We start from the raw sequence: 21,249 nt of genomic DNA on the forward strand, positions 1-21,249 counted from the left end.
ATTTTCTAACTTAAATGAAATTATTCATCTTTGTGTTCTAAAGCAGAAAATATACATGCATATATTTAAGAAACATGTAAAGCCAACACAGCAAATGTTTACAGCAAAACAAAAGATGTGGCTTTTTGAATTGAATTATTGTGAGAGCTTCTCTATAGATATATAACAAAATGTATGACATTGATCTTCTTAGTAAATACATTTCTCCTATGGAGAGATGTGTTTACTCTCAACTTACTCTCAGTAGTTTTACAAACAAATGTTTTACAAAACATTTGTTTGTAAAGCTCCCAAATAATTCACATATAGAAGCCAAACAAGAAGTCTATAAATTAAAGGGCAATAAAATGTAATTTTTAAAATTTGATGGTGGGGTTAGAGCAAAACTGGGCTCATGGCCTCACTGTCCTAAGTCCTAAAATAATTTCAAAGATTTTAATTAATTGTAAAAAAAAAAAAAAAAAAGTGGTTGTAGTAAATTAACAAAAATATGCATAAATATGATCAAGCAAGGAGGTGAAAGCATTATGCTTTGGGTCATGTCTTCTGAAAAGGGTGAGAAAATATACATGCATACACTATATGTATATATATGGATGACAAATACTGCCAAGACAACAAAGAAGGGTTAAAGAAGAAGGACATCAAAGTGATGAAGTGGCACAGGTTGTTGGAAAATCTGCCAAGAAACCCAAAGGACTTAGAGTTTCTGCCATAAGGAATGGTTCAAAATTCTTCCTGAGACGATTCCAAACCTTGTGACAACAAAAACCGTCTCGATTTTGTGTTTTCCCACCAAGAAGTTTATTTTCACTCAATCATAGCAAATCATTCTTTTTCTGTATTATGTTAAAGTCAGATTTTTCTCATTGAAAATCTCAATTGCCTTTTCAACAAATCAAAAACTCTATCCCTAACTACCACTCCCAGACTCCTATGCGGCTGTTTGGTGTTACATTGGAATGGGTACTTCCTGTGTTTGCAGCTGGTTTCCATGTTATATCAGCTGGTTCTGGTTTGACAAGTTACCTAACAAAGCTATGCACTACCGGTTAATGTGGTAACTTTACTCATTAAAAAGGTAAAGTTATAAATATTTGCGTGTTGCTTGTTTAAACTTTGTCGTCTTAAACTTTTTAAAACGTGCGCTCGTTCAGATGCGGCTGCCGCTGCGCCTCTTCCCGTCTCTCCCCGCTCCTGTCCGGACATTCTCCTCTGTCCCTGCGGGGAAGCTGAATTTCGTCCCCGCTTGCAGCACCGCCGATGCCCGCTCTCTGGAGCTGCTGCAGGACTTTGTGTCCCGATCCAGGCGGTTGTTCGTGGTCACCGGAGCGGGTCTGTCTACAGAGTCGGGCATCCCGGATTACCGCTCGGAGGGTGTCGGGTTGTACGCCCGCACCGACAGGAGACCGATGCAGCACACGGAGTTTACCCGCAGCGCCAAGTCCCGACAGAGATACTGGGCCAGAAACTTCGTCGGGTGGCCGCAGTTCTCCTCCCATCAGCCCAACTGTGCCCACCGGGCTCTGCGGAGCTGGGAGGAGAAGGGGAAGCTGCACTGGCTCGTCACCCAGAATGTGGACGCCCTCCACTCCAAGGCAGGACAGACACGGATTACGGAGCTCCACGGCTGCGCCCACAGGTGAGGAAGGCTGAGTGACCCAAGGTGGGCAGGGTCCCATAAGAAATGGAGCTGGGTGGAATTCTATATAACAACTATGATGCAAAATATATGGTTATGTTAACTGATAAAATGAGGTATGCATGTCAGTTCTTACAGTTCTTAATTGCCTATTGCCTTGAAAAGGTAAGTCTCAGGGATCATGAGGCACAAGGACACACACACACATATTTATGTGTGTGTGTGTGTGTGTGTATATATATATATATTTATTTTATTTTTTTATTTATTTATTTTTTTCAAAAATCCATCAAAAGCAAATTTCATAAGACTCTAGATATTTTGGCAGACCAAAAGAAAATATTAACTCAGACAAACCTAACAGATCTCTTATGCCACAGAGCTTCAAAACTGAAACGGTGTTCAGGTTGTTGGCTATCTGAAATTTCATTTTGTATTTAGGCCAAAGTTCAATTTTGGCCTCAGGTGAGCAGAGGATCCTCTTCCACATATTGTGACCCCAGATGATTTGTGACAAACTACAAACAGAACTTCTTTTGGCTTTTCTTTTACTATTGACCCTTCCATGAAGACACATTCTTCCATCTGAGTTGTACATCTCTGCAAGGCTGACTATTATTCAGAAAAGCTCTCCTTGCCTGGCCTGTCAGTTTATGCAGACATTGAGGTTTGCAATTTCGCCAAACCTGAATGCCCTTTCTTTGGTGATGGATTGATTGAACAGAGCTCTGTGAGGTGGTAAAAACTTGATATGTTGTTTTATGACTTAGTCCTAACATAAAAGTTAACAAGTGGACTTTTCTTTTTTTTTTTTACTTACTATGACTTGAGTGAGATTTGTTGCACAGGATTTTATTTAGGGAGCAACAGATTAAAGGGTGCCAAATACAAAGGCAAGTCCTACTTTTTAGACTTTAGTAAAATATGTTGAAAAGCCTCAACTCTATGTTCAATCATAAGAAAAATTGGATTGTGTTTCATGTGTTCTCAGGGTAACATGTCTTGGCTGTGGCAGCATCACCGCGCGGGAGGAGCTGCAGAGGCGCTTTGTCTCATTAAACCCGGATTGGAGCGCCCAGGCAGGAGCCGTGGCTCCGGATGGCGACGTCTTCTTAGAGGACGAGCAGGTCCTGAACTTCAGGGTCCCGTCCTGTGAGCAGTGTGGGGGGATACTGAAGCCAGAGGTTACGTTTTTTGGAGACACGGTGGCCAAAGCGACGGTGCAGTTCGTGCAGGAGAGACTGGCAGAGGCGGACGCAGTGCTGGTTATCGGCTCATCACTGCAGGTATAGAAAAGCAACCAATTTGTGTTTTCGGCTGCGTTTTCCGTTCAGCTATAAGTTCCATCCTCTGTGGCTCCGCAGGTGTACTCAGGATACAGGGTTCTACTGGCAGCGAGCGACAAGAAGATGCCAATCGCCATCCTGAACATCGGACCCACCAGAGCAGATCACCTGGCAGAGCTGAAAGTGAGGGGCCGCTGTGGTGAAGTTCTGTCAGTCATCCAGCCCCTCTGACCCCACGGACCGGTTTAGAGTCATCTCTGCTCTGCTGACTGGACTAACTCAGACGTTAGTAAATCACCATCAGAATGAGGTGATATGAAAGGACCGACTAGACGGCGAGAACTGCTGTCGTTAGCACTTTCCACACTGCTGCGGGGAAAAAAAACGGTTTTAGAAGTCCAACTTGTGTGTAACGGGAAGGCTCAAACTGTTTGGTTTGTTTCTGTTTGACTTTCAGCTGAACATGACGAGGATCTGTGTCACATCCTCTCAGACTGTTCACAGTTCTTTAGAGGTGCTGCTCTAAAATGCAACTGTTTTGATCTAAAGTGACTTTTACTGCAAGATATTTGCAGAAGAGCAAGTAGCTGCAGAAGTACGAATACTTGTTTGCGAAATGCAATAATTAAAATGCAACTGCTGTCACAGTGCAATTAAAGATTTTAAATTCCTTTAACATTTAAAGCGTACTACTTAGTTTGTTTCCACTGCTTTATAGAGTTATGAGATTACTACAAATAGCCAATACAAAAAAACACTGAAATAGAAGATATAAATCCAAAATGTTACATTGGAATAGTAGAATATTTTATTGACCAATAGCTAGCTTGAATGAAACATTTAAAAGTGGCTTCTGTTTAAAAGCTAAGTTATGGATTTTTATGGCATCTAAAATGTTCTCAAATTGTGTTTAAAAAAAAAAAAAGACATAAAAAACCCACATCGGATTCAAGAGCATTTTATTTAATTTTAAACCTAACTTTGTTATTGAATCACAAACAGACAGAGGGAAGAGTGACTGTGGACTGACTGATACTGAGATCCTTCATGATGCTTTGCTGCTCAAATCTCTCCTGCAGCCTGAGCCTCCAGTTCTCCAGCTCGGGCCGAGTCTCCTCCTGCAGAGCAGCGGGAACGCTGAAGGAGTACAGACAGAACCTGTGAGTGTTGCCGTCCATCTGCCATGCCGCCGATGCTGTAGCCACCACCAGCGGCGTCATGGACAGACAGTTTTCAAAGCTCCTGGCCTGATCAAACCAGTAGGTGACCGGGTAACCCAGTAAGAGACCAAATATGGTGCACAGGTTCCAATCGTCAGATTTCTCCCCAACATAAAGAGGTTTATCAGCCTCGTCGTGTCGCCGAAACTCCTCCAGAAGGAGCAGAAAATCTGCCACCTCACCCGTCAGCCGTCCCCTCTGAGCATTAGAGACGGCGGGCTTCTCCAAAGACGCAGAGACATTTACAACGGGCGGACCACCGCCACGAAGCGTCTTCTCTAAATTAGATCTGAGGGCATCTGCGTTGATAATGAGACCGTTTCCGTTTAAATCCAGCGTGAGGAGGGATCGAGACACGAGCTGGAGAGACCGCAGGCGGCTCAGATAGCGCTGGAGCTGTTCGGCGCAGGCGGCGTTGCTGTCGTACAGGAGAGCAGGCTTCAGCCCCAGATCCACAGTCAAGACCTGAGCAGCAAGATTCAGACTTTGAGCCACGGAGAGACCCTTTCTACCAGAACGCAGAGTGTTACGGGCTGCAGAGACAAAGAGGTCCTCAACTGGCATGGTTGAGATAAAATAATTAAAATAAAGTCTTTTGCGGGAGAGTTTGGGGCAAATTCAATCTGTACCTCAAAGAAAATAGAGATGACGCCTGTGCACTTGTGTACATAGGAGGGGGGGAAAAAATGTCATGTAAACAAAAACACTTTGTTTTCCAAGTATTTCATCATGTCCCTCACTTCTTCTTTGTTGGTCCAAGATTCCTAAAAAGGGGCAAAACCAGCACTTTAGTCAAAGAACTTTTTTAAGTATATATATTGCTTCTACATTTTCTGCCAATGTTTCAGAATAACTGTAAACTTTTCTGCAATACAGAAATATGTCTTACAATCATCCTGTTTTTGGTCAAGATCAGCAGGTTAAGTCACCGGCTGAGGAGACATCAAGTCGAAATCTGAGAGATTTCTAGCCACCCAGACTCCGGCGGCAAACAAACCCAGGTTAACCAGAAGATTCCTGAAATGAAGAAAACAAAGAAAGAAGCAAATTAAGAAATGTTTACCGTTTTTGTTGCTGTGGTGTATTTCTGTTTAAAGAAACTACGTGTAAGCCATTATGGACTATTTTAGACTGGGTCGAGAACCCGGACGCTAAGTCTAAAACTTCCTTCTCTGGCTCCTACCACATTATTTCTAGGGATAATGTGGTCACTTGTTATCCAATATATCCCCCTGAAGATCACAAACCCAGGGGCTTTGCTAGTTTAGTTCATACATACCAAGTGAAAAGAGTTTAGGCATCATAAGTTCCCGAGAGTTAACGGAGGAATGGATATTATATTAAAAATTACACATATCACATGGAATACATAAAAATGACAAGCCCGTACGTGTAAATAACATGCTTTAGCTGACTAGCATTAGCATCAGTGAGCGGCACAAGGACAAATCCAGCAGCATGAGCTAACGCTAGGGGAACAGTTAAACTCAGCACAAAATAACACACTTCTCACCTCCTAAAGTCGTTTCTGTCTGTCGCAAAGCGATACGTCGAGCTGATCCACTCAGACACCCGGGATGGAAAGCTCCCTTTCGCGTTTGAACCGCTCATCATGCTAGCAGAAGGTGGCAGCGAGGAGCGAAGACGGAACCAGCGTAGGCATTTGGGAGAGGGGACGAATTTAGTTGTGGCACAAATACGGGTGCCCGAGAGGATTAATCTCCGCTCGTGTCCATATAATATTACATGACCAAAGATGTCTGCCACCAGGTACCGTCGGTTTCTTAAACTGTGTGAGGAATGGCCCCGAGACGAGACCAAGAAGGCACGGGATCTGGGGACATTTCTGCGGCAGAGAGTGGCTTCTGCGTTCCGCGAGGGTGAAAACACGCAGGTAGAAGGTCACGCACACGGCTCCATCGATCAGCGCTAACAGAGGACGCCCTTGTTTTTAGCATTAGTTGTTGATACCTGGGGGAGCTTCTTTATTATTACTCTGACAGCACTACTAATAACCCGGCTGCAAAAACAGATAACAGAAGTTCGACTTTATAGAAATAGGGGAAATCCCCCCACCCCCAGCAACTATTTTTAAAATTACTTTTGCTCAGGTGTTACCCTAGATGAACCAATTAACTGGATGCTTTTCTTTGACCATTCTTGGTGATAATCAAGTCAGATACTGAAAAACCAGGTTTCTCACTGTTCATGAAAATAACTCACTAGTTTCATCCTTTAGACACATAGCCTCAAACTAAGGCAGTTTGTTTATTAAAAATAACAATATAGCTCATATTTTTCTCTTTATTGAGCTAAAATCCTTGGAAATAAAACTCAAAATACTTACTAACTCAAACCAGCAGGTCAGACCTTAATGGAAACCGGATGTTGGTATTGGCCAGGAAAAACCTAATCAGTTCATCTGCTCTAGATTAATTTCTGACTACTTTACATTTATATATTTAAGTAATACTGACTCCAGTTCTTTGCAGTTGTTATAGAAGAAGTAGAATTATGCACATAACACAAATTTAGCATAAATATAGAAAACACTCATCTTAGACATCACTAGTTATTCATAAATTTTGGGGGGCGGGGGGAATATAATTCCAAACAAGTTTGTCAAACTTTAGCAACTTGATTAATTACTAATTTGTAAAAGGTAAATAAAGTTGTTGTGCATGCTCCTTGACATATAAATAACACATTTTGCTTCTTCTTGTCATACGTCTCCAGCTTGCAGATCCCGAGAAATGTGACCAAATGTATGAAAGTTTGGCTCGCATCAATGGAAATGTATACAGACAGCGGGTAAGTATGCATCCAAATGAACTGCATTGATGAAAACCTGATTCGTTTATGATTTATCACAGCTTGGCCAGTAATCCACTTCTTTTGCTCTACAATGTTTCACAAAAAGATTCATGCTTCTTGAACGTTTTCACATTTTGACTTATAATAGCCACAAATGAAATCTATTTTATTGACTTTTTTTGTCATGGTAACGATACAAAGTGTTGACGGAGAAAGTCTGCATGCAAATGCATGTCACACCTTTCAGATTTTTTGTGTTAAATGCAAACCATATTATTATTTTCCTTTCACTTAATTCTGAACTACTTTTTGTTGTTCAGTCACATAAAATCCGAGTAAAATAAAATGAAGTTAGTGGTTGTAACGTGACATAATGTGAAAAGTAAATAAATACTTCTGCAACTGTGAAGATGATAGTAAAACATGTTTTATTTAAAGTGAAGGCTAAACTAGGTTAATCTGTAAAGAACCTCCACTTTTAAAATCTATTCTAACCACAAATACCACATGTATAATGCATAGAGTGTCATGTACTTTGTGTTGCCAGTGTTTGTCCAAAGAAAGTAAACCAACTAGAATGAAAATATGTCATGTGTGTAGCCTGAAAATTTCACATTCAGCTCCTAATAAGTAGAAATTGTGCAGAATACAGAAAAATGTAGCAGGAAGCTTTGTTGTATAGAATGTAAATATGTTTGTGTGTTTTAGTTTCCTCGTGTGAGAGACACAAGTTTTACAGGAGTTACAGTGGAGGAGTGTCGAGTACTTTTGTCAGGTATGCACTCTGATTACAATGTGCAGCGTCATCATTGCTCTTAACCAGTTACAATAAAATGACCCTGAAAAAACAGTGATGTATTTTTACACCTTATTTAATAATTGTTTTACAGGCAGTATGCAACAGAGCATGGATGAGGAAAAGAAGGGTTTATGGAAGTCGCTAATGGAGAGATTCTCCTCCAAATCACCAGAAGACGGTCCAGAAAAAGCTCCTGAAAAATAACATTTTTCTTTTCTATGTTGCTTGTATAAAAATAAATATTATCTTTGTGGATTTGTCTTTTTTTTTGTTTTGGACTATTAAAATATTTAAATAATCAATACTGCTTTTCAAAAACTAAACCAGAACATCTGAAACAACCAAAAAACGTTTTTAACAACAATTGCAATACACTATCACTTAATAGGCAATAGTCAGGCTGTTAATATGTCACAGGGAAAAATCTGAAACTGGAAGGACATGGAGGAAATGAAACATGAATAATGGAAGACACAAGAAGGGAGAGAGAGAAGAAAACATACATGGAGAAAAATGAGGAATGACACAAAAAAAAAGGAAGAAGTGGGGACTTGATGCGATTAAATTGTTCTGCTTACACAGGCTAACGATAAATCCTGCTGAATCTTGAAAGACTGTGATAGATTAGACTGACTTTGAGCGATCGCCTTAAAGCAGTGGTTCTTAACCTTTTTTGAGGTACCGAACCCACCAGTTTCATATGTGCATTCACCGAACCCTTCTGTAGTGATTTTTTTTTTTTCTCCTCCCAAATTCAAGACATTGGGGTGACCCAACTAGAGTCTAGTTAGGTCTCCCCAAGATCACTAAGTCTTCTTAAAAGGTAGAGTCTCTGAGAACAGTTCTTCAAAATATAGTCAGTGTTTTCAGCAAAGTTGAGCTGAATGACCAGGAACGACCCAAGGTATTTAAAATCTGCCACAGTTTCAACAGGTTGGCCATCGAGAGAAATTGGAACCACTTCAAGGTCTTGTTTAGTTCATTTAATTAGCTCTACACTCTTAAGAGAATGAAAAATTAATAATAAATAATAAAGACTTTGCGGTATTCTGATTTAGTAATGTAATTATATTAGTTGTGTTGCCACCCCCACGCCACTAGAGGCAGTAGCGACCCCGAAAAGATGCGATAAGGAGCAGATTTAGAAGCTATAGAATTTGATAAAAACTGAGTTTTGCTCAAAGGCACAAGTTCAAATCCATGCTGAGAGTGGAACTCCTTCAATCAGTGCTCCTCCGCAGCTCTGATTGGCTAAGCAATGTAACGTGATCCTCTGCAGCAAAGCGGGGCGTCATCACGACCCGAGACCGACTCATCGAACCCCTGGGGTTCGATCGAACCCAGGTTAAGAACCACTGCCTTAAAGCTACAGTTGGGAAAAGCAATCCCGTCATGTCATAATTTTTCTGTACAACGTTTTAAGACCGTGGCGTTTATTTTACTCAAGGTTATCATGCTGTGAGAATCTCACTATCCATGTCCAGATTTAGCATTATGTGATGGACTGAAATGTGTTTATAACATGTCAAAGGTATATGCACTCTTTGCTTTATAGATATTTTAATGTTTATATTTACAACCAAAGAAAGTTCAACTCCTTTTGCAGAAATAGTGTTTGTGATTATTTATGTTTGGGCTGTGATCTACTGGGACAATCTTCTTGTTTTTAAGGAAGGACTCTTCAAAAGTTTGCTTACAAAATCTCATTTACAAATGAGAAAATGCCATTTTACGACAGTGAGTACATTTTATGCAAGTAAAATTAAAATGGATGTCAGCATGTTTAAAGAGAATTACATTTAACTCATTTAAATTAGTTGAAATATGTATTTGTGAATTATGCAAAGCCTAATCAGCTACATGTTGAAGCTGCAACTCCTCTTATTCTCGCAGCAGTGAACACCAGGCTGACGCCACGTTAGAAACAGGATCTACAGCAGCTCATTTTAAACAGAAAGAGATTTTATGAACAAAGTCTTCTTACGTCTGTCTTTTAAAAAAAAAGTTGCTCTGGTTTGCTTAAAAAAAAAACCCATTTTATTTACAAATGGAAAAACATGCAAATTAGAACACCAAACTTTTACACGCATAAATGTTAATTGGAAAAGCATGACCGGAAAAAAATGTTTAGCAAAGGAAGCACAGAAAAATACCACAACTCGGTTCCAATGTGGATCCTGAGTTAAGCTGGATACTCGAAAGCTTTGATCAGAATGTACTATACCTTAATTTGTTCATTAGTTTGACAGGAATAGTGCACATTTTTAAGAGTTAGATTGAAGAGCACGGTGGTCTGCAGAACAATTGGGTGTTATTTACTAATAACATGTAGACAGGTCCTCGTCAAACTGATAGACAAAAGCTGAATCATAAACTCAAAAAAAAAGCAGCTGTGAAACTGATCTGTCATTTCTGCAAAGGAATTTTATCGTGACGAGTCAAGATTTAGCAATGGAAATAAACACACTGCAATGTGCTCTACTCTTCCTTTTTCTCTGGGTTATCTCTCCATATGCAGTAGTTGAGGGCTGTGGCGAGGCACAGCCAGGACAGATAGGGAGCGAGGAGCAGGGTGGCGGTGTGGCTGATGGAATACCAAGACACCATGGTGGCTCCAACCGTCCCCGTGAGAAACACGATCTCCACCAGGGCCTGAATTACACAGGGGGAGGGCATCTCATTGACTGGACTGGATTTCAAACATTGATCATCCTCTACATGCATTAGGTAACCTGTTTGAGTGAAAAAAACCAAACAAAAACATACCCATTTCAGCTTGTGTGCGCCAAAGAAAATGGGAGTCCAGGCCCAGTTCAGAGCGAGCTGCAGCCCATAAAGCCCCAGTGGAACCACAGCATCTTCAGTGAAACCTCCAAGCTCTTTCCAGATCAGGTAGGAGCCATACCTGCATAAAAGAAAACATTCAAAAAAATAAACTCACTCTAGAGCAGAATGGCTGTATGAGTCATCTAGTGTCCCACTTACCCCATTCCAGTGTACAGGCAAGTCCACACCACAGGGAATGCTGCGTTTGGTGGGCGCCATGAGGGTTTGTTCAGGGTTGGGTACCAGTTTTTTACCTCTTTGCGTGTAATGAAGCCACCATAGAAACCACCGACGTGTGGCAACGCCGTCATTCCAATCATAGGCAGCCACATGGTCTGAGATAAGAGCAAGTTGTAACAGTTTACCCTGCTAAAGCTGCAGATATTAACTACCATGTTATACAATAACTTTCATAAACTCTGAAGAGGCAGGCAAAAAAAAAAAAAAAAAGCATTTTTCAGGGTAAAAGCACAGCTGACCTCTAATTGACAAGGTCATTGGACAAGTCATGAATGAAAGACTAAAATGTATAAGTAGCTGATAACTAAACTGTGTTTTTAAGTGTGACTGTAATATTACAATATCTCCATTTCAAACAAAAACAAATGTAAAAATGTTGACTTTTTTCTGTATTTTTACGCAAACTAAGAGAATGAACCATGTTGTTCAATCTTTGTGTATGAAATGTTTCAAAACATGTGCATAAGTTCCCACCACAGAGTGATCAACACAATGTCTAGAACGTGTGGACGTTTGTGCCACACTTGCACAAAATACAACATAATTTTACATTATATTACATCTACCTACCTTGCAAAAACAAGAAAAAAAATTTGAAAACATATTTTCATTTCCAAAGTTAACCTACAAAATCATCTACAAGGTTGGATGTTTTTTTTCCCATGTTTTTCTATGTCCATGTCTTCCAAGGTTTTGAGACCATTCTAGGCTGACAATGTCATTCAGAAATGAAAACCACAATAAAAGTGGATTTGAAACACCGACACACTTTTGTCTGTCTGGAAATCGAATAGAAACCGTTCAGGATAAAATAATTGTTGCAGAAAGTGCAAAAGACATGCTGCGTTGTTGAATATGATTTGCTTGTTCTTCACAAACAACAACAATGTTCAACTTTAGGTCATTCTGAACAGGTGAAAATAGTAGCAAACTTAAGAGAGCACATACTATATATGCTTAATTAATACATAAACTACAGCCTATTTATGTGGAAACGTAAAGCTACATTTTATACATGTACACATTGTCTCGAAGCACTTGGATATTGTAGGTTTCCTTTTCATACGTTTTATGTTGCAGTACAATGTATATTTTTCTAACCAAGTTACTAAGTTTCATAACTTTTGCTGCACTGAGCACCTTGTTCAACTGATCTTTAAAGTGTGCTATAGAAACACATTTTGAGCTGACTTAGCTCTATAGTGTAATTACTTTGGATTTTGTTTCTTCAAATAAATAAATTTTAATTTTTAACCTTTAGTTTACTGTTTTATCAGTGTATAAGCCGGTCAAGTTTTTACCAAAAAACATATAGTCCAGTCTATTTGTCCACAGTAACCATTAATTTAACAACCTCCCAATAAAGTTGGTTACGTGTCATTATGTATTTCTTATTCAATCTCCAGGAAGGTCAAGGGCCTACCGGTCCTGCTGATAACTCCATGTGGGTACATGGATAACCATTCAAATATTTAGCTAATATGACCAGATTCAGTAAGTTAAAATTACAGGATCAGCTTTTGAATCTAGTACTGTATTTGAACTGTAAACTTGTATGCCTTGTTTCGTAACTTGCGCGGTGTAAGGCGTGTCCAAACTGACAGTTCTCCAGAATACTCAAAAATAATCTGCTTAATTAATATAAAAAAATATGGACATTTCGTGGAACTGTAGGAATAATGGCTGTTTTGGCAGGTTGAACGGCATGTAAACAAAAAAAGAGCTAACACGCATTTCCTTTGTTGTAATATTATTTAAGACACACAAAGGTCAAAGTTCCAGAAAAAAGTAATTTCACTCATCGTGTTTCTGCTCTGATCATGAGTTTGTTTGAAACACTTACCATCTCTCAGTCCGGATAGTTGATATGCTGTATATATAAAAGCTAAAAACAACAGCAGACTACAGACACGCAGTCTCTAGCATGCTGATAGTCCTGTGATATAGCTGCTTTTAAAGGGCAGGGCAGCCTTATCGCCGCGGTCACTCCTCAGTCCCTCCCACGATCAGCCTCCCAAACGACGTGACGGCGCTGTGGCCAACGGCTGGTCGGGAGGATACAAATCTACCTACAGTCAGGAAGTCTAAAAAACATATAACACTGAGAGAGCGAGGGTCAAAAATGACAGAAGCTAACACTTTTCCTGCTCAGCCTGTTACTACTACAAGTTTCCCGTTGGCTTTTCAGTCGGCGGAAACGTGAAGACAACAAAGATTGCTAAAGGCTCAAGATAGTTCCCTCCCTTTTTACATGAATGGCGTTGACTCTTAGCTGCAGCTGTGATACAACCCCAGCGTGTCCCTGATGTTTAAATCATTAACATTTCAACATATTTGACATGGTTTACTGTTTTGAAACTTTTAAGCCGTCAAGTATTCTCTAAAAATATAGACAGACATGGTATTTGTCAGAGAACAGCAATGACTACTTGAAAGTCAAAATACAGAAAATTATTTACTGCAGGAGCCTGAAGTTAATCTATGGAGGACCAAAACTGACATAATTAAAAATAAATAGGGCAGGACTCCCAAAGGTTTCGTAAACCTTTCCAGATTGATTATGGATTACTTTGTTTCTCTCTTTAATTGTTTTCAAGTGGACCTTTGTGTTTTAGACATGTCAGACAGGTTCTAAGTGATTTTTCTGACTCCACAGGTTTTTCTGTAACCATGGTTGGTTGTGGCTAGTGAATTACATCACTTTTCAGATTTTAACTTATAAAAAAAACTTAAACTCTGTATCATTTTCCATTCAGCGAACTATTTTGCACTACTTTAATTTTAGTTTATCAAATAAATCACTTGGCCTGAAGTCAAAGTGCTTTTTCAAAATTTTTTTTTGTTCACATTAATCCAAAAGATTTATCTTCAATGAATCTTGGTTTCTGCCATTCACAATATGGATGTGAATCATAGACTTGAGAAATTCATGGCTCACGATGACTAAATGACTTTATGCAACATGTAGCTCATAGTTATATATCTGATTAATTTTGGTAATATGCCTGCATTTTCATAAACAGCCAGCATATCAACAATTCGTCACTCCTGTGGCATCTACAAACAAATTATTTTTAGGTAATCTAAAATACGAATGAAAAAGCAACTGAACTTTTCTTGTTTTTTGAAATTTTTTCATCATGTAGGGGAGGGGTGAAAGCTCTTCAAAAGACAAGGGAAGTGCATTTATTTTCTATTTAAGAAGTTTTCTCCTGGATAACAGGCTATACACAAACATCAGGGGATGTAATTTTTTTCAACAAATAAAATTGGTCCACTTGTAAACTTTATGTGGCACGGTTTTATTCAATAATTCATGACTGAAAAGAGTACAGAGATGAGACAAAAGCCTTTTAGCAAACGTCTCTCGTCCAGGCACTTCAGTTTATTAAATTTTTCTGGGGCTAAAAAACAAAAAGCTCAAGTTGCTGGTCAAGAGTATTACCAGAAGAAACTTTGCAGAAACAAACATGTAAATTACACAGAAAGAAGAGCATTCCAAAGCAGTTACAACGTAGCCTGTTAGATACAAGGTTTCTGTTGCTCAATAATTTTGGACATTCGTAGTTTAAGTTCAAATTAGCCTACACATTACTCAAAATAAAAACGATCTGATTTAATTAGATAGCTTCTAAGAAATTTACAAAGTTTCTAAGCTGCTCCTGTGTGTGCGAAGGTGAGTGTGACCTGTCCTTGGTGTACCCTGTCCTGTGCCCAGTGACAGTACAGGATTAAATAAGTAAATAAAATTGATTAACAGCTGGAGGTACATAGTTAATTTTCTCAGTAATACCATAATAATAGTTTTTAGAAGCTGACTACCTCATAGCTGCCCTTACCACACAGAAAAAAACCCCATCAATCATTGCTTTTAGAATCAGACTATCATGTAATTTGGTAGAAAAAACTAATTATTTTTTAGGTTACACATGCTGATTTGTTGTACAGGAATGACCTAGAAAAATACTGTAAACTGTACTCTACTCTTTTTTATCAGGGTTGTCTCTCCATATACAGTAACGGATGGCGGTGGTGTAACACATCCAAGCCAGATATGGCGCTAAGAGCAGAGAGGCGGTGCGGTTAATGGGATACCAAGACAACATGGTGGCTCCAATCGCCCCATCCAGAAGCACGATCTCAATTAGACCCTAAAATGTGAACATAAAACACATTTAATCAGACAATTTGCAATAGTAAAATTCACTTCTAGAATTTTAAAATAACACTAAAAGAGACCTCTATGTTTTAAAGCCTACCCATTTTTGGCTGTGTGCACCGAAGAAAAGAGGAACTGATGCCCAATTCAGAGCGAGCTGCAGCCCATAAAGTCCCATCGGAACCACTGCATCCTCAGTGAAACCCCCAAGCTCTTTCCAAATTAGGTAGGATCCATACCTGCATGGAAAAATACAAATAAAATAATAATAATAATAATAATAATAATAATAATAATGGACAAATTCTTAACACTTAATCCATTACAAAAGAGAAGATTTTTCTTTCTTCATAAGTGAGTACAGCACAAAAGCCTAAAGAAGGAAAATGTTCCTTGGAGCCAAAGTGGTAGCAGCTGCGTCTGCAAATAGACTCAAAAGTCTAATTATTTTCCATGGCAATATTATATTAATAGCATTATAATTGTTAAATCCAAAATATTTTGCTTGGTATCGCTATTAATTGCTAAACAGTAAAGATAAAATATTACTAGAGATTACAGTTTCATCAGCTATTACAACAATTAGTTTGATGCAATGTTTTTATTTTTATTTTCAATACTTCTGTATTTTTAGGTTCAAAATATATTGTTTCAAAAGCAGAAAGGAAAGAAAACAGTAAAATCTCAGATGTTACAGTGAAAAATACATTTACAAAGTATATTCAGTTTTGAAATACTAAACCATCCATGCATTCAGATTAATCATCAGTATATTCAAGTATGTTTGAAAATCCACCTACATGCACTCTGCATCACTTTTTATTTTTGTTCCTCCTTAGCATGTGTAAAAATAACTTGCACTGCAGGAATGATAACAGAGCAATAAAGCCATACACGTACACTGTGAGGTGACGATATATCAGCTCCTGGTCCTGCGCTTTTCATTTTGAAAACATGAAAACAATTCCTGAATTAAGTACGAAAAGGACAGGTTCTCTTTAAGACTGAACTTAATGTTGTGTATAATTTACCCCATCCCTGTGTAAAGACTCGTCCACACCACAGGGAACGCTCCGTTCGGTGGGCACCATGAGGGTTTCTTCAGGCTTGCGTACCAGGTGTAGACCTCCCTGCGTCTGATGAAGCCACCAAGAATCCCTCCGACGTGGGGCAGGGCCGTGAACCCAATCATTGGCAGAGACATGGTCTGAAACAAGACCAGATGAGTTTATGACTGATTCCGATAAAGATAGGTCGCAGGAATTATACAATACGGTGAAAAGTATTTTCTCCCAGACAAATATCTTCAGATTTTTTTTTTCTTTTTTTGTCACAACTTTCACATTAACAAGAACATTTTATTATCACTCAACTAATGCGACTAAATACAAAAGTAGTTGTTAAAGGGTGATTTCACTTATTAAGGGAAAATAACAATCCAAACTAATCTTGTCCCATGTAAAAAGAAAAACAAAGTAATTGCACAAGAATTCAGTTCAATTCAGCCACACAGCAGGATTTTTGAGCATGAATGGCCAGAGGTTATACCACAACATCATGTCCAAACTTCAACTAGGCTTCTCTGAAACCCTAATTTTGTCTAGTTTTTCAGTCATGAAAATCACTTGTTGTGATGTGTTTGAATCATTATCCTGCTGCAAATCCAAGGGTGCATACATGGGCTAAAGACCATGAACCGATTTTTGAACATTCTCCATCTGAACTTTTTATTTTTTTTTTTTACTAAGAACAGAATTCATGGTTTCTAAAATAGCAAAGTATCCCCAGATGTTTACACAATCACCTGCCAGTTTGCATGTTATTGTGATGTTCTTTTTCTGAAATGCATCAGAGGTCAGTACTGCTGCAATGTAGAAGGAAGGTTGAGAGTTTCAATTCTGGTCATTCAGGATGGAGTCTGCATGTTCTCTCTGTGCATGTGTAGGGTCTCTCTGGGTAGTTGTCCTCTCACAGTTCCAAAACATGTGGTTGTGAGGAGTGTGTATGTGCACAGCTGTTTGTTCTGGGTGTCTCTATGTTGCCGTGTGACAGAACAGCGACCTGTCCAGATTATGCTTTATGCAGCATCTAACCGGATGAACTCTGCTTTTTGCATTTACTCTGTTTATGTTTATCAGATGTTATGATTATCAATGATCTGAAACATTTAATTATTTGGGGTACTATCTATGTCACATTTAATTGTGACATAAAGCATCCCTTTAAATACAAGTAAGAAAAAAGGGAAGTAAAATAAATGTTTTTCTAAGTATGTCCATGTTGTTGTTTTTTTGTTTTTGTTTTTTACAAAAAATAAATTTCTGGCTGAATTAGCACAAATATGAATGTATCAATTTAGTCACTGTTCATCAGATAGTCTGGGTAGGGGAACTTTTTCTGTGACAACTAGCTTTTGCAGGTAAAAGTCTATGCAGTAAGGTAAAAGTAGGTGTCCATTTCCTGATCGAAGGGAGATCATATCTATCTATAGAGAATATCATATTCTTCTTGAAAAACGGCCTAATAACATAATCTTATTGTGCGTGTTTTTGTTTTTGTCTTATTCTTATTTTACTTTTACAGAACATACAAATCACCGTGTAATCAAATTTAGATCCGCTATGCTGACATAAATGTCATTATAGTAACGTTTTTTTCCTGCGCAGTAGAGTTTTACAGAGCATATAAAACAAATAAAGCACGTGACTAATAAAACATTCTGTTAAGACAATTTATATTCTAACCTCATTTAACTCGAAAGTGGTCGAGAGAGACATGACTAAAACCATTTAAAAGTGGCCTCGAAATTCAGAGCAATTTGTGTCTTACCGTCAGCGTGCCTGAGCTCAACAAGCAAGTAACTAGTAATGTAAGAAAGCTGTATGCAGTCGTTTACGTAAACTGGCTGGTTTCTGAAGGTGAAGGCTATTGTCCGACACTCCCTACCTTACAGAAGGTAGGGAGAAAGAAGGCAAACAGCGTAACGTCACCACGTTCTGATCAGCTATTGGCTGCAAAAACAAAACCTAACGTACAGTTGTTAAAATAATAAGCGTATTCAATAACTCCGAAATTGTCCACGGGTCAAACAGTACCTTTCCGTGTTCTGATGCTAATTTAAAATTGCCTAATCACGTCTGTTTTATTATATTTATTTATTTATTTGCTGAGATTACAAAACGTTTAAGATGGCTCCCCACCTCTGCACCACAAAGAGACTTTTTGTGCCCCGTTCAATTAACCTCGGAAAAACCTAAATCTGGGAACATCATCACGCTCTGTTTAAAAAGGCTTTATAGAGAGGTCAATTAATACATTAGCCGAAGAAGGTATAACTACTTCAACATATTTTTATTTTATATTTTAATGTAAGTAAGTTACCATCCAAAAAAGTACAAAACTAAGAGTAAAAACGCATTTCATAAGAAGTCTAGGAGAATATCTGATTTAATATTTCAATATGATGCAATCAAACAGACAAAAATACAATTATGTGTAAATTCTGGTATTTTAAAGACTAAAGCACAGCAGACAAAGCTCGTTTACAAACAAGAAGTCTGACTTCAATATATTTAGGTGTGTTTCTGTGTCTGACGCACTTTTAGTTAAAACATGTTTGTTCTTCATTCAGTGATGCATCCAGAAATTTCACTCAAGCAAAAGTAGCAATACTTTCTAATATTACTATAATTAATATTATTTTAGTAATGTAAAGTAAAAATATAAATGATGGCACTGTAAAACAACTAGATGTCCATGTTTTCCATGCAGTTGCTCTAGCAAACAAGCCTCGTTAACAGTCTGCACCAGAATAAATGAATTGAATCAATGAATCAATTTAGTTGTTTTTAGTGTTTATAGCTCTAGTGCTATAGCATTAAGCAAACTTGCTAGGTAGTCAAGTCATTTGTATAGCACATCATAAGGCACTTCAAAGTGCTTTACTTAATAATAAAAATACAATTAGCAAAAGAACAAAAACGAAACATAACGACAGAAAAGAGAAGTCATGAAAAGTTCAAATACAGGTCAGAATAAATCTATTTTCCAATATAAATTAAAGGCAGCTCAAAACAAAACCAAGTTTAGCCTTGATTTAGTTAAGCAGTTATGCAGTTTTCTGGAAGTTTGTTCAAAAATAGAGGAGCATAAAAAACTGAATGCTGCTTTAAAGTGTTTAAAGCAGCACTTTAAAGCAGCTGCTTTAAAGCTGCTTTAAAGTGCAGCTTTAAATAAGAACCAATGTTGTTGTTAACAACATTGGTTGTTAACAACCAATGTTGTTAACAACAATGGTTAACAACATTGTTGTTAACAACCAATGTTGTTAACAACAATGGTTAACAACATTGTTGTTAACCAATGGTTAACAACAATGGTTGTTAACCATTGTTGTTAACCACAACCATGGTTAACAACAATGGTTGTTAACCATTGTTAACAATGGTTAACAACGCATAACCATTGTTAAGCGTGCATAACAATGGTTATGCACGCTTGCATAACCATTGTTATGGTTATGCAAGCGTGCAGCAGTGTGAATGTAAGTAGATAAAAGGGATGGAGAAAGGACACAGAATCATACATCCATTTTCCAGCTACACGTACAAAATCAGTCCCTTTTTATTCCGAGTGACTAGGCAGAGCACTATTAGCAAAACACTAGAGTTCTTTGCAATTAATACATTCAAATATAATCTAAGAAACTGCAAAGTCTCTTAGATTAGATATATGTGGCTCATGTAATGAGATACAAAAACTGGGAACTCTCAGAAATCACTGTGCGACCCTGTAAGTGCAAATAAATACAGAGCTGTGAAGAAATAACCTCCCATTTACAGGTTTCTTATGTTTTTGAATTTTGTCAAACTTCATTGACTCAAAACATTGGACACATTTTTACATCAGGCAAAGATAACTTGAGGAAATACAAAAAGTAGTTTGCTAGCTGGTGTGAGCTAGCAAACTAGCTCACACCAGCTAGTGTGAGCTAGCTAGCTCACAATACAAAAATACAGTATCTGTATAAAAATACAGATACTGTATTTTTATCTAATACAGTAAAAAAGCAAATGTTTCGAATAACCGGCAAGGAGTCTTTCGCATCTCTGCTTAATAATTTTAAGTCACTTTTCTTAGCAGGATTGTTTCAATTCAGCCTCCATTTGAGGCATTTTGAACATGAGCGTCCTTCTTCAACCAGATCTAAGCTGCACTTTGACTAGGCTACAGCACAACCTTTTTCTTAAGTTCATTCAGAGATGGACTTGATATGTGCTTTGTATCATCGTCTTGCTGCATAAGTCAAGTGTGGGTGGCCATTCTTCTCCCAGTCCAGACAAAGGAGAGGTGTGTGGAAAAAAAATGCATGACATAAAAAAAAAAAAAACATTTCTACTGGAAAGTTATGCAGTTTTTCTGCTTGTAAAGTAAGACAATGTGTAAAGGTGAATGAGAAGACTGAAGTTTTTGTTTTTTATCCTACAAAACTTCATGCATTGATTCCAGCTCATTCTTTTGCTTTTTGATTTGTTTTCTATTGTCTGTTCTATTTGCAATGCGCACTATTGTAAATAATTCGTATTTTTAATGCACAAATACACATGGAGATTTTGGACATTTTTAAATGAACCTACTCAGTTACTCAATCTTGTTTATTTTCTATAATTATGCAGTAAGAATGTTGGAATGGTGTCATTATAAGACACTTAATTCTGTTTTTATACATTTGACGTTCTGTATTTATATGAATCAGTTTGCTGTTGTTGCACAGAAACTTCCCCACTGAGGGACAATAAAGAATATTTCTATTTCCTATTTTTACTCTACATCCCAATTTCTTCGAGAAAAAAAAAACAACAACAACAACCTCCATCTTATTCACAAACAACAACTTGCTAGTGTGCATGCATAAAAAAAAAAAGTCCGGGATGCTCCAGAGTTCCCAGTCCACTCGTTGAACTATGAGCCCCTCCTCCAAGACACACCTTTTCCTCCGTGGTCCTCCGGCGTTTCTTACCTTCTTTCCGCTCCTCTCAGCGTCGTTGTCTGGCTGTGAACTCTCACCCCAGCTGCTTGGGAAATGTCACACAGGCAGGGAGGCCCGTGCTGCAGTAGGGGGGGCGTAATAGGAAGGAAAAAATAACATTTTCTCCGTTCTCAGCGCATCATTCAGCAGAGACTCTGCCGTGCAAGAGTGCCACATCCCGCTACCAACCACCAACAGCAGCAGCAGCAGCCGCCGCCGATAACGCACCGCAGTC

At 38.4% G+C, this 21,249-nt stretch overlaps 6 protein-coding genes across 10 annotated transcripts; 2 read left to right on the forward strand and 4 right to left on the reverse strand.

Annotated features, from left to right (window-relative positions):
* Window positions 1–596: 596 nt before the first annotated feature.
* sirt4 (sirtuin 4) lies at window positions 597–3,612 on the forward strand. 2 transcript variants are annotated; one of them, XM_007551651.2, is made up of 4 exons: window positions 597–1,081; window positions 1,158–1,642; window positions 2,610–2,928; window positions 3,007–3,612. In XM_007551651.2, the coding sequence occupies exons 2-4, from the start codon at window positions 1,158–1,160 to the stop codon at window positions 3,157–3,159; spliced, it is 957 nt and encodes a 318-aa protein (XP_007551713.1). In that variant the 5' UTR covers window positions 597–1,081; the 3' UTR covers window positions 3,160–3,612. The 2 variants fall into 2 exon arrangements, with proteins under 2 accessions (XP_007551713.1, XP_007551722.1); XM_007551660.2 differs by having other exon boundaries at window positions 600–1,081; window positions 2,634–2,928.
* A 258-nt stretch (window positions 3,613–3,870) lies between these two features.
* Window positions 3,871–4,765, reverse strand: cunh1orf74 (chromosome unknown C1orf74 homolog). The gene has a single exon (XM_007551670.2). It carries the CDS (start codon window positions 4,710–4,712, stop codon window positions 3,921–3,923), a length of 792 nt encoding a protein of 263 aa, XP_007551732.1. The 5' UTR covers window positions 4,713–4,765; the 3' UTR covers window positions 3,871–3,920.
* Window positions 4,766–4,864: 99 nt separating this feature from the next.
* Window positions 4,865–5,784, reverse strand: tomm6 (translocase of outer mitochondrial membrane 6 homolog (yeast)). The gene is made up of 3 exons (XM_007551681.2): window positions 5,662–5,784; window positions 5,038–5,165; window positions 4,865–4,912 (listed from the first exon to the last, which is right to left on the reverse strand). The coding sequence occupies exons 1-2, from the start codon at window positions 5,760–5,762 to the stop codon at window positions 5,069–5,071; spliced, it is 198 nt and encodes a 65-aa protein (XP_007551743.1). The 5' UTR covers window positions 5,763–5,784; the 3' UTR covers window positions 4,865–4,912; window positions 5,038–5,068.
* Window positions 5,785–5,835: 51 nt separating this feature from the next.
* Window positions 5,836–8,016, forward strand: uqcc2 (ubiquinol-cytochrome c reductase complex assembly factor 2). Its single transcript, XM_007551695.2, has 4 exons — window positions 5,836–6,042; window positions 6,885–6,959; window positions 7,671–7,737; window positions 7,853–8,016. The coding sequence occupies exons 1-4, from the start codon at window positions 5,905–5,907 to the stop codon at window positions 7,963–7,965; spliced, it is 393 nt and encodes a 130-aa protein (XP_007551757.1). The 5' UTR covers window positions 5,836–5,904; the 3' UTR covers window positions 7,966–8,016.
* A 1,759-nt stretch (window positions 8,017–9,775) lies between these two features.
* LOC103137783 (translocator protein-like) lies at window positions 9,776–13,032 on the reverse strand. The gene is made up of 4 exons (XM_007551709.2): window positions 12,671–13,032; window positions 10,747–10,922; window positions 10,528–10,666; window positions 9,776–10,413 (listed from the first exon to the last, which is right to left on the reverse strand). The coding sequence occupies exons 1-4, from the start codon at window positions 12,671–12,673 to the stop codon at window positions 10,240–10,242; spliced, it is 492 nt and encodes a 163-aa protein (XP_007551771.1). The 5' UTR covers window positions 12,674–13,032; the 3' UTR covers window positions 9,776–10,239.
* Window positions 13,033–14,110: 1,078 nt separating this feature from the next.
* On the reverse strand, window positions 14,111–21,095 carry LOC103137788 (translocator protein-like). Of its 4 annotated transcripts, none has more exons than XM_007551730.2 (4): window positions 18,082–18,105; window positions 16,018–16,193; window positions 15,087–15,225; window positions 14,111–14,978 (listed from the first exon to the last, which is right to left on the reverse strand). In XM_007551730.2, the coding sequence occupies exons 2-4, from the start codon at window positions 16,188–16,190 to the stop codon at window positions 14,808–14,810; spliced, it is 483 nt and encodes a 160-aa protein (XP_007551792.1). In that variant the 5' UTR covers window positions 16,191–16,193; window positions 18,082–18,105; the 3' UTR covers window positions 14,111–14,807. The 4 variants fall into 4 exon arrangements, with proteins under 4 accessions (XP_007551792.1, XP_016527034.1, XP_007551783.1 ...); XM_016671548.1 differs by lacking the exon at window positions 18,082–18,105 and adding an exon at window positions 17,933–18,065; XM_007551721.2 differs by lacking the exon at window positions 18,082–18,105 and adding an exon at window positions 17,816–17,926.
* Between the last annotated feature and the right edge of the window lie 154 nt (window positions 21,096–21,249).

The sequence above is a fragment of the Poecilia formosa genome, unplaced genomic scaffold, assembly GCF_000485575.1.
Source record: "Poecilia formosa unplaced genomic scaffold, Poecilia_formosa-5.1.2 Scaffold2, whole genome shotgun sequence".
NCBI lineage: Eukaryota > Metazoa > Chordata > Actinopteri > Cyprinodontiformes > Poeciliidae > Poecilia > Poecilia formosa.